The sequence below is a fragment of the Pteropus medius genome, unplaced genomic scaffold, assembly GCF_902729225.1.
Source record: "Pteropus medius unplaced genomic scaffold, Ma_sr-lr_union100, whole genome shotgun sequence".
Classification (NCBI taxonomy): Eukaryota; Metazoa; Chordata; class Mammalia; order Chiroptera; family Pteropodidae; genus Pteropus; species Pteropus medius.
In genome coordinates, this window is record NW_024345479.1 from 3,575,364 (window position 1) to 3,586,121 (window position 10,758).

The following is a 10,758-nucleotide window of genomic DNA, read 5'->3' on the forward strand; positions in this document are numbered from 1 at the left end:
GGGGGGCAGGAGCCGCACCTGAGTAGATCCATGCCCAGCAGGGCTTCCCCCTCCCCAACTGGCTCCTTGGTCCACACAGCCTCATTGCCAATGCAGACACCATGTTCATTGGCACCCATCTCAGCCCCCCACAGCCAAGAAGGGCGGCTCAGGATCACAGCATGGGTCTTCAACACCTGTTCCACCTCAATGTAGGTACACTGCAGGTAAGGGAGGAGAAAGGGAGAGTCTACTCAGAAGGAGGTAATTACAAAGTGCTGGCACTGGGCCAGTCGCCTTACACAGCCCTTAAAGGAAGGTCTTATCATTCCCATTTTACAAATGAGGAAGAAGAGTTTGACAGAGGTTAAAAAAAAAGGTTAGGTCCAGACTGGTAGACGTGAGCTCATGCTCTTTCCACTACATCTGGTGGCTTCCCAGGTGTGGGGAACAGAGGAGAAAAGTCTTAGAATTCCTATATCTGCCAACTCCCAGCACCCCATCTGGCCTGACCCACCTGGAGCCGGCTCCCAGGGGTGTGAGTGCCCGCTGGTACAAACACGACCTCCTGCACCTCATCCCGGGGTCGGTCTGAGTTCTTGGCAAAGATCACCGCTGGGATGGCCGAGGCTGGGGGCACCGAGACAAAGCAGTCGCAGGAACATGGGGTGTCAGGGCTCCACGATGCCATCTGGGAAGAAGGAGGGATGAGTGTGTCCCTCTCCTGCCACCTCTCCACCATCTTGGCCAGGACTCAGTCCTAGGGAGCTCCTTTCCCAAGACGTGCAAACAGACACTCAGGGAAGACACTTCCCTCGGGTTCTGGACACTCAGGACCCCAGGCACGAATATGCGCGATTTTCCAGCGGAGGTACCCACTCTCTCCTCAAGCTCCAGGCCTGGGAGTCAGCAGGCAGGCACAGCCCGTGTTCACTTCGAGGGCCCTGCCCTACTGAGAGTCCTGGCCCTTCGTGGGACCACCTCCCTAGCTATCCCGCCCCTCTCCAAGAGTCCCACGCCTCTCTTCTGTCCCTCTCTTCTGGCTTCCCCAATAGTGTATGCTCCTCACCTTCTCTCCCTCCAAGATACCCAGCTTAGTCCCGGACGCCACTGCCTCTGTTTAGGGTCAGAAACAGGGACGGAAGCTCTCAGGTGACCTGGAAGGCCTTTGCCCCAGGGGGCGGAGCCGGAACCGAGCACCTGCAGTTCCTCTGTCTTCCACCAGGGTGTGCGCCAGCACCATTTCTTGAGTGGAGCGACCTTCCAATCTGGCTACCTGCCCTTCCCAGGGGGCAGCTTTCAGGACGAATAAAGTCTGCGAATTAGCGGGCAACTCCAATGAGGTCACTGTGGGGAGCGGAAGCTGAGAATGGAAAGGACCCCAGGTGAAAAGGAAGGAAAGAAAAACTGGGCTGATTTATTAGAGAGCTGGGACTACTGGAGTATTCGGAGTCTAAGAAAGAACCTCTGCTACTTGTGCCTTGGTCTGAATTCCAAAGTCCCACGCTGGTGCCCACCCACCTCCTTAATAAGATCTATGAGTGATCAGGCCAGGAGGTGTAGGGAACAGTTAAGTTAATGCACTTTTAAAAGGGCACATATACACAAAACCCATCCAATGCCTGAAGGGCCAATTCTGCCCCCACAGTGCCCAAACTCATAGGAAGATAGCTTTGAAAGGAAATTTGGGGATGTCTATTACGAAGGTTTGGTGCCTTTACATATAGTGAAGCTGAAACAGCACAGGAGAAATCTTGGCCAAGTGGGACACACATCAGTGTGGAGGAGGACTCCAGTCTCAAATTCTGCTTCCTGGATCATTTTCCTATAAACCATCTCCCTAACCAGCACTTAAGCCAATGTATCTCATGCCTTTTTGCTCTGTGGAGCCCTCCAGGAATGGGGGAGGGGAGACACTACAGATTATCTACGTCTCCCACATCCATCTGCCAACCAGTCAGGGCTTCTGCTCAGAGTCCTGGCCATAGCACGCAAGCTTGTGGTCACTCCTGGGATAGGAATGAAGGCAGAGACTGAGGCTTTCCAGGAGGCACGCTTCGGGCAGGTGTGCTGGGTTATCGCTAAAGGAGACCAGCCAGATGAGGCTGTTGGGGCCTACATCTGAGATATTTCTTAATTGCCTCCGGGTATACAGATCTGAGTCCCAAGAAGATGCTTTCTCCAGCAAGATAGGCTTCACTTTCAGAAAGGGGACTGCCACTTGTAGAGAAGAATGACCTAGAAGCTGGGCTGGAGGCAGGAACTCTGCATACCACCGTCTCATCTGGCTTCCACTACAGTTCCACAGGGTCTTTGAGCAGGTCACTTGCCCTGCAAGGGCCTCAGTTTTCCCGGTGGCAGAATAAAGGCATTAGACTAGATCAGTGGTTCTCAACCACGAGTAGGGTGAGGAAGGGTTATTTTTCAACCACACAACTCTTTAATACTCTGCACACAATACTTTAACACTCTGCTATCAAAGTGTCTGGGAAGCATCACCTGAAAGCTTGTGGAAATTGCAGAATCTGAGGCTCTACTTCAGACCTACTGAACCAGAAGCTGCATGTTAACAAGACCCCAGGTGTGAAGTTTGGGAAGCACTGTTCTGATGCACTCCCACAATGCATAACTAGGTGGGGGGTTGGGGAATCAGGGTATCTTGAAAAATTCCATGAGTAATTCAACTATGCCATCTACTGGGTGGGAAGAACTGGACTGTTTGGTTCCTGAGATTCTATTCAAACCTACACTGCTAAGATGCTGAGCAGTCAGGCTCACTGGGACTAATGGGGAGGTGAAAGCTGCTTAGGTACGGTGTTCCGGAGAGGTGGCGAGGTTGCCATTGGATGTCATTCCAAGAGCAAACATCAAGGCTGTGTGCTAGCGCCAACAAAGCGGCCTGCAGGAAAGCTGGTTCACCTCCTGCACGTCCCCTGCTGCCCGCTGTGGGGCAGGAACAGGCAGGAGGCGAGGCTTGGGACAGCTGCAGCATAGCCTCAGGCAGCTGTTCCCCTGCCGCCTGCTCCTCTGTCACTTTCCCATTCCTGATTTCACTCACCCACCCTAGAGGAATTCTACTCCCACTTCCCAGGGGAGGAGATGGAAGTTCAGAAAGGTCACCCAGAGCGTCAGTCCAGATGTTCTGATTCCCCTCCGGGATCATCCTGCTGGGGGCATCAGATCTGAGGTCAGAGGTGGCTTTGGGTTCCATTAGGGGGCCAGGCCAGCTAGGCAGCATTGCTGCCAAGGCAAACGAGCTAGTGAGCGTCAGAGCCCCACCAGAGGCCCCCGCTAAGAATGCAGGTCAGCAGGAGGAGCTGCAAGGGGAGGAGGGGCGGCCCCAGCCCTGCCCAGACAGGCCCAGCCGGCCCCAGAGCTGCCCTCCTGTCCTTGGGGGACCAATGGGGTCTAACTCCTCCAGAACCAGGAAGACAAAAGAGGCACCCCAAGAAGTGGGGCAGGCATGAGGTCATAGGAAAATGTCTGTCCCTCCTCCTCCCAGACTTCTAAATACAGGAGCAGATGGAAACAAAACATTTGTCCCCCTAGACCAGACTGGTTTCCTTCCTAAATCATTCTGATGCCTCCATTCCAAGGTAAACTTTGTGACCCCAAACTCAGACATGAGATGGAGTGGACTGACCTGGGTTTGGCTCTTGAGAAATTGGGTTAGGGTTAGAGGAGGGTAAATAGAAATCCCACTAGGGAAAAAAGAACAGTTTTGGCAAAAAAAAAAAGTAGGATAGGAAGGTGAAAGGGCATAATAACCTCCCCTGCCCCTGAAGCTCAAACTGATCTTCCACCTCTCCTCCTGGTTTCGGGGTTCTGGAGTTGAAGTTTTTACTCATTTGACATGAATTAGGCACCAACTACATACCAGGCATTGGGCGGCCTGGGACAGTGAGCACAGACGGGCATTTCTGCACATCCGAGGGCACTCATGGGTCCCGCGAGGGCGCACTGTGCACAGCGTGGTTGTGTAACTGGCAGGTCTTAATCTGCGATTTGCAGTAGGAGCCTTTCCCTCATACCTTCCAGCTGGGCGGGAGCCCATCAGATATCTTGGCTGCCTTTCATCGCCTTGTCCCTGATAGGGATCATCTTGGGTGAAGAAATCGCTGTCAGTCACCCCCACCTCACTCACAGCCAGAGGGACTGATTGACACACACACCCCCATACGGGTGGGGTGAGGGTGCCAAGAGGCTGGCTATCTCTGGGAAGGCAGGGAACCAGCGTTCTTGGCAGGGGAGGGGAAAGAGGGGGCTTATATGTGCAGGAGGAAGGAAATATCTAGAACCTCCTCATCCCCACAGGTGAAGACCAGGGAGGGACAGTCAGCACAGATGTCAACCCAGAGGGAGCTCCTCCCTCCTTCGGCACCAGCCACCTCCAGGGCAGGATCTGACCCTTGGATCAGCTCAACTCTGCCCCAAACAGAGGGAGGTGAGGCTGCCCAGGGCTGCAAGATCAAAGGGAAGTATCCACCCCACCCTGCAGCCACCCTGGTCCTCACTGCTGAGACACTGAGTCAAAAAGGGAACCCGAGCTGGAAGACAAACGAAGCAACGATGTGGTTGATCACTTTATTATGGCATTAAAAAACACAGGCTGTTTCTTCCTCCTCTTTCCCCCTACAAAGTGGATTCACAGCAGTTAAAGAAAAAAAAAAATCCTACATTTCTCCTCTAGGGGGCTGCCTAGAAGGGGGCAGACAGCCAAGCAACCTAGATCTATAAAGGAGGGGAGCAGAAGAAAACCTAACCAAAGCCCTCATCCGACACCTTAGAGCTCGGGGCCTCCATAGGGCGTAGACTCTGTGTCCCCCCACCACCAACACCTATTCGGGAGTTCCCCTCAGAAGGGTCACTGGGAAAGGCTGTCCTGGTGGCACAGGGAGGGGGTGGCTGGTTTCGATGGGTGGAGGAGAAAGACATCCCACACCCACAGTGCCCTCCCTCTCTCCCCCTCTCTCCACCTGGCCAGGCAACCTGCAGGTGCTGCCAACTCTCCTGCCCCCGACCCTCTCAGCAAGGAAAGGGACCTCTTATTGGGTTAGTAGGAGGTAGGGAAAGGAGGGAGCATAAAGAAAGAGCATTACTTCTTAAACTGCCTCTGGCCCATGAGTCCCTCAGGGAGAGTCACCCTGTCCCTTTCAAGAAGGGCTCCCTTTCTGGGCAAACACACAGTCCCACCCAGATCACAGCCCCATTTCCCAGAGCTTCCAGTCCTTGGGCTGGGTCCAGAATCCTCAACGGAGGAGGAGACACTGTGGGCCTAGGCCCCAGGACCTTGGACGGGGGAAAAAAGATGGGGTCTCCCTGGCTGGAGACCCCAGGCTCAGTAAAGAAACACAGACACACACACACACGCACACACACACACACGAACACACACGTACGTACACATAGACATGCACACACGCATGCCCTAATATTAAATAAAATACCCTTTGCTTATAACTTAAAAATCAATACACAACTAATCCTCACATAGGGCTGTGGGTGGAGAAAGAGGGCCGGTGGGAAGGGGAGGTCAGGGGGAACCTTACGGACTCCACCTCAAGCCTGGGAAAGCACACTAGCTCCAAACCCAGCAGCTTCCTTCCCTTTGCCAGGCTCAGCTTCTGCTGGGTTTCTCCTCTCCCCCGCTTTCCCACTCTATGATCACAATCAAGATGTATTTCTAGCTTCTAAAGAAGGGAACAAGGACAGCTTCCCGGACAGCACCTCAGAAGGCAGATCCATCCCACTGGGAGAACAACTCCTTCATATGGGGGGTGAGGGAAAGGAGCCTCCTAACACACACTCTAAAGGAGGGGCAGAGGTTTGCAGGGAAAGGGGAGGGTTCAGCTAAAGAAAGAGTGGGGATTAGCTTCTGGTGAGCAGGAGATGGCCAGGCAGAGTCCTGCACTCTAAGTGGGAACCACTGGAGGTCCCTCTGTTGGGACACTCCCAACAAACCAAGGTAATCCTCTTCCTGGGACTTAGGATGAGGAACTACACAAATTCTAGAGCCAGGGCTCCTGGCTGCCTTGAAAGCTTACATCGGGGTGGAGGACAGATAACAGATGGGGAAATTGGACTACTTAACTTTATTTTTAATAAGACCAAAAATTAAGGACTGAATCTGGGTTCAAGAGAGAGAAGGGGTTAGTTCCTTCCATTCCCCCACTAAATCCCTTTCTCTAATTGGAGAAAGGGACTTCCTTGCTCAACCGCTCCCCCACCCCGCCCCCATCTAGCTCTCTCTCCCCCACAGTTCTGGCTGGGAAGCTGTCTCGGATTCTGGCCCTCTTCCCCTCTTCCTTCATGGCTCCATCAGACGGGGTCTGGAAGGATTAAGGAGGCGCATCAAAGGAGTTATTTCTACAGCAACAACCCTCCCAGCCCGATAGAGACCTCTCCCTAAGGGGGACCCCCAGCCTCCCCTACCCCATCTCACCTCTCTCTCTGGAAACCCTAGGGGAAGGGGCACTAGGAGAGGGATGAAAGAGACCCAGGCCGCAGGGCGGTTCCGGAGGCACTTTTATGTCCCAGTTCCCAGGAGCTAAAGACGTGTCCAGACAGCTACCCCCAGCGCCAGGGGCGGCCCCACTCCGGGGACGCATGGTCTCCTCTAGCGGGTCCCCTCCGCCTCCAGCAGCGGTAGAGGTGCCCCACCCCAACCCCCCAGCCTGGAGTTGTGAGTGGAATAGCGAAGAAACGACGACAGAGGGCCTTGCACGGCTCATCCCCGCCCAACCAGTCAAACGCGTCCCGTCCAGCCCCAGAGACTAAAACACCCCTAGCGCCCCCTCTCCCTGACACCGCACCACTTTTCCTCCCTCTCAATAAATAACCACCTTCTCCTTTTAAGCCGCTCCCCAAGGGCATCAGGCCAGGGTGCTCTCTTCTGATGCCCCCAGGGGAGACCAGCGGGGAGGCGGTACCGAGGAGCTCAATTGGAGGCAGCCGCGCTGCCCTCCGCCTCCCGCTTGCCTTTGCCCCCGGAGGGCTCCACCGCTCCGCCGGCCTTGCCCTCGCCTGTGGCCGCCCCGGCAGCCTCTTCTTTGGCGCCCTCGTGGGTTTTCATGTGTTTCGCCAGGTGGTCGCTGCGCATGAAGACTCGGCTGCAGACCGCACAGGGGAACTTCTTGGTGCCCGTGTGGGTCTGGAGGTGGCGCTGCAGCTCATCCGAGCGCGTGAAGCGCTTGCCGCAGAAGAGCCAGTTGCACACGAAGGGACGGTCGCCGCTGTGCCAGCGCAGGTGCGCCTTCAGGTGCGACGTCTTGGCATAGGCTTTCCCGCAGCCTGGGATGTGGCAGTTGTGCAAATGCTTCTTCTTGCCCCCGTCGGGTCCGCACGGAGCCCCCAGTCGCTCCGCCTCCAGGCAGTTAGGGCAACGGCACACGGTCTGACCTGAGCTCCGGGGCACTGACCGCCGGGAGCCTTTGGGCCGGGCTATACCGTCCAGACTGGAATCCAGCCCCGGGGCCTCCGGAGCGGCAGCTTCCAAGGCCTTTGCCCCGTCGGGAGGTCCCAGGAGGTGCTGCCCTCCAGCGGCTGGGAGGAGGTGGTGCGGATGTGGGTGAGGTGGTGGACCACAAAGTTGGTGGTCTCCGACGTAGCCCCCCAAACCAGCCTGAAGCGCCCCTGGATGGCCAGGTGAGGTCAGCGCGCCCTGAGTGTGGGGGAGGTCCATCCAGCTGGTGCCGGGATGAAGGTCCCACCATGAGCCATCCTCCGTGCCTGGATGAGTCGGCCGGAACCACGATTCGTAATGGTGTGACATGTCCGGCTGCAGGAGCTTGGAAAAGGGTCCCGGGGCCAAGGGACTGTCGCTTTCCAGGTCCTCGCAGGTTACCCGAGAGGAGGCCCCCGGGAGCTCATAGCCCTGTGAGAAGTCCACCTCAGGACCCAGCGGGAGGCTCTGCAGCTCTCCAGGCTGCAGCGGGGAGGGGTAGTCCCCGGCCTCCGGGCTCGTGTGGCCCTGGTATGTTTGGAGAGGCTGCAGGTCGAGGCGCGGCGGGGAGGCGTGAGGCGCGTCGGTGTGCTGGCTGCCCAGAGAGCCGCAGACAGCGGTTAGCATTGCCGGGATCCGGGGTGGGGGACAGGAACGGTCAGGGGCACCTCAGGTGAGACCTAAAGGAGGCAAAGAAAAGGTGAGTGAGCAAAGTCATCAGCTCACTTTCAGTCCCAACCTAGATCTCCTCCCTGTAAAGTGCCCCGCTCTGGCCCCCGGGTGAAAAAGAGGAACACGCTGCTGGGTGGGGACTAAAGATCATTTAAGAGAATTTGAGAGTGCTAGGAAGGGTTGAGTGAGTGAGGTTTCTTGGCCATGGGCAGAGGATGATGGAAGTCTACCTTCTCCTAGGTTATCCCTCCTATGGCACCCAGCTTATCCTGAGAGTCGAGTTGGTTCTGGGCTGCTAAGTTACATACGCTTACAGTACAATGCTCAAGTCATCCCACCTCAACTGCCCAGGCCCCCCTGCAGACCTGCTGCCGGCCAAAATGGAGGATCTAGACCCATCTCAGCATCCCCAGTTTAACTCAGGACACAGATGAAGAGAGGGAAGTGGTCTGTTTCTGAAACTCAAACTCTGAGGGGACCTGACTTCTCAAAGGACAAAGCATAGTCTGATTTTGAAGAAAGAGCTCTCATTCCATCCTTGAGCCATGTTCAGTAGAAGAGCATTTCACTGCTCTACCTCACTCCCCTCAGTTCCCTGCCTGGCTCCACCAAACTCACTCCCTGGCCCCCACCCCTTTCCCTCAGGCAGAACTTCACCTCCCTGGGGGTCCAGCTGCAGTGCCAGTTTCCGGAGGACTTCTCACCACCAGAGAAAGTTAAGCCCCCTTTCAAGTCCTGACCCACAGCTGGTGCTAGCCAGCTCTCTCGCTGCTGCCCGTGCCCTCCTCCAATGGAAGAGAGACCCAGATGTGAAGCTAGGAGGGGTCACCTTCCCCAGAGAAAGGAGTCAGGGAGAGAAGAGCTTACCAGCAAGTTCAGGAAGGTAAAATTGCCACCCCTTAAGGGATGCAGGGTCAGAGTAGAGGAAGCTGAGCGCAACAGGAAAAGCTAGAATTCACAGAAATCAAAAAGGAGAATTACCCAAAGAGATTACATAAGGGGATCCATTGTAGGCATGGATCATTTTTAAGAACTCTACAGATGATTCTAAAATACAGCCAAGTGTTGAGAACCACCGCTTCAGGCCAACCCTCTTATTTTAAAAAAGAGAGGAGATTGAGGCAGTATTTGGAGAAGTGACTTGAACAAAAACATTCATTCATTCAATCAACAAATATGTACTGTATGTACCTCTGTGAACCAGGTCTTTCCACTTTCCCTAAACCATTGGGAACCCAAAAATCTCCACCCCTTTCTTGCCTACATATCTGTGACTTGAAGATTCCCCACCTCTCCCTAAGGCCTGGGAGCTCTGATGCCCCAGGTGTGGGGTTTGTGTCCTGGGCCTCCTCTGATAGTGACAGATGAGAGTTATGGTTTATGGCAGGGACTTCACACAGCTGACCCTCTGCTTCTGGTACCAGGGAGGTGGCCCCGGTAGTCTGGCAAAGGGAGAGAGAGAGGGACTGGGGCGCCTACTGAGGCTCCTGTTGCCTCACCACAAGAAAGGAACAGGGCGAAGCGGCAGGAATGGAGCCTCAGGCCCAGGCGGGGCAGCCCAGAAAGGGCTGGGCGGGAGCAGTGAGGCCGGGGACCCTAATAGCTTTTGGCGCCTGGGAATGGCCCCAGGGGCTAGGGGGTGGGGAGGCTAACGACCCAGGCCCCAGGCTCCACAGAGTGACCTTTCCAGAAGCAGGGCAGGAAGCTCAGTCCTGGGATGCGTCGCCTGCTAGCAAGGTTTCGGGGAGGGAGACAGCAGGACGCGAACTCCCGGCTTCCCTCTCCCCAAAGCGGGAAGGCGGCTAGAGACACCTTCCTCCCCGCTTCCGCCGGCTGCCTCTCCCGATCACCGGCTTCCAGGTGATCAAGACTTCCGTACCCGCAGTCCTCAAGCTTCAAGTCCTCCAGTTGTCCCAGTCGCTCCAGTTTCCCCAGTTTCCAGCCTCCTCGATCCATTCAGTCTCTCCCGTCCGCCCAGTTTTAACTTCGCCTGGGCTCTAAGCCCCTCAGATTTCTGAGGACCACCTCCCCCAAGGCCATAAGAGGCTGTGGCGCGCTCCGGGCACATCTTTCCAAGAGGATCCCGGTAGCGCTCACCCCTCGCCGCCCCGACGCGGGCTCCTACCTCGAGGCTGCGCTCGGGCTCCGGGCACGGCTGGCTGGCGCGCTACGGGCGGACGCTCCTGGGCCCTGGGCGCCGGCGGACTCTCCAGCCGAGAGGAGCAGGGGCCGAGGGCGAGCCGGGGCTGTGATCCGACCCGGTGGCGGGTGGCGGAGGAGGGGCGGAGGGCGGGCGGGAGCCAGCAAGCGAGCGAGCGAGCGAGGCCAGCTCCGCCCGTGACTCACCCGCGCGCTCTGCCTTCATCCCCGGCCCAGCGCTCCTTTTTCCCCCGAATCTCGGCCCCGCCCACCTCACCTGCGGCCGCCTTTAACCCTTGCGGGCTCGGCTGGACTGGAGGCCCTGCGGAGCCGGGCCTGCGAGGAGGGGGCGGGCGGGGAGTGGGGGAGGGATCGCTAACTAGGTCGCCTCCCGCCCCCTCCCTCGCTCCTCCCTTGTCCTTCCACTCCTTCGGCGAGGGGCGCGGGCGGAGCGTTCCCCAGGTTCCGAGAACCGCCCCACCGGGTGGAAAGCTGCCCTCGAGTTGGCTAGGTCTAGCAGGAGGCGC

The 10,758-nt window shown here is 56.8% G+C and overlaps 2 protein-coding genes across 3 annotated transcripts in view; both read right to left on the reverse strand.

Annotated features, from left to right (window-relative positions):
* The window catches only part of SCRN2 (secernin 2), a 3,768-nt gene extending 2,591 nt beyond the window's left edge, over nucleotides 1–1,177 (reverse strand). The window contains exons 1-3 of the mRNA XM_039873798.1: nucleotides 1,049–1,177; nucleotides 497–670; nucleotides 1–200 (exon numbers count right to left, since the gene is read on the reverse strand). Coding sequence (XP_039729732.1) covers nucleotides 1–200; nucleotides 497–670 — 374 coding nt within the window. The 5' untranslated portion in view covers nucleotides 1,049–1,177. The remainder of the gene's footprint in view (nucleotides 201–496; nucleotides 671–1,048) is intronic.
* A 3,372-nt stretch (nucleotides 1,178–4,549) lies between these two features.
* SP6 (Sp6 transcription factor) lies at nucleotides 4,550–10,374 on the reverse strand. Of its 2 annotated transcripts, XR_005655112.1 has the most exons (3): nucleotides 10,218–10,374; nucleotides 6,822–8,100; nucleotides 4,550–6,308 (listed from the first exon to the last, which is right to left on the reverse strand). XR_005655112.1 is itself a non-coding variant. In XM_039873698.1 (2 exons), the coding sequence occupies exon 2, from the start codon at nucleotides 8,045–8,047 to the stop codon at nucleotides 6,917–6,919; it is 1,131 nt and encodes a 376-aa protein (XP_039729632.1). In that variant the 5' UTR covers nucleotides 8,048–8,100; nucleotides 10,218–10,374; the 3' UTR covers nucleotides 4,550–6,916. The 2 variants fall into 2 exon arrangements, 1 of the variants encoding a protein (XP_039729632.1); XM_039873698.1 differs by having other exon boundaries at nucleotides 4,550–8,100.
* Nucleotides 10,375–10,758: the final 384 nt, after the last annotated feature.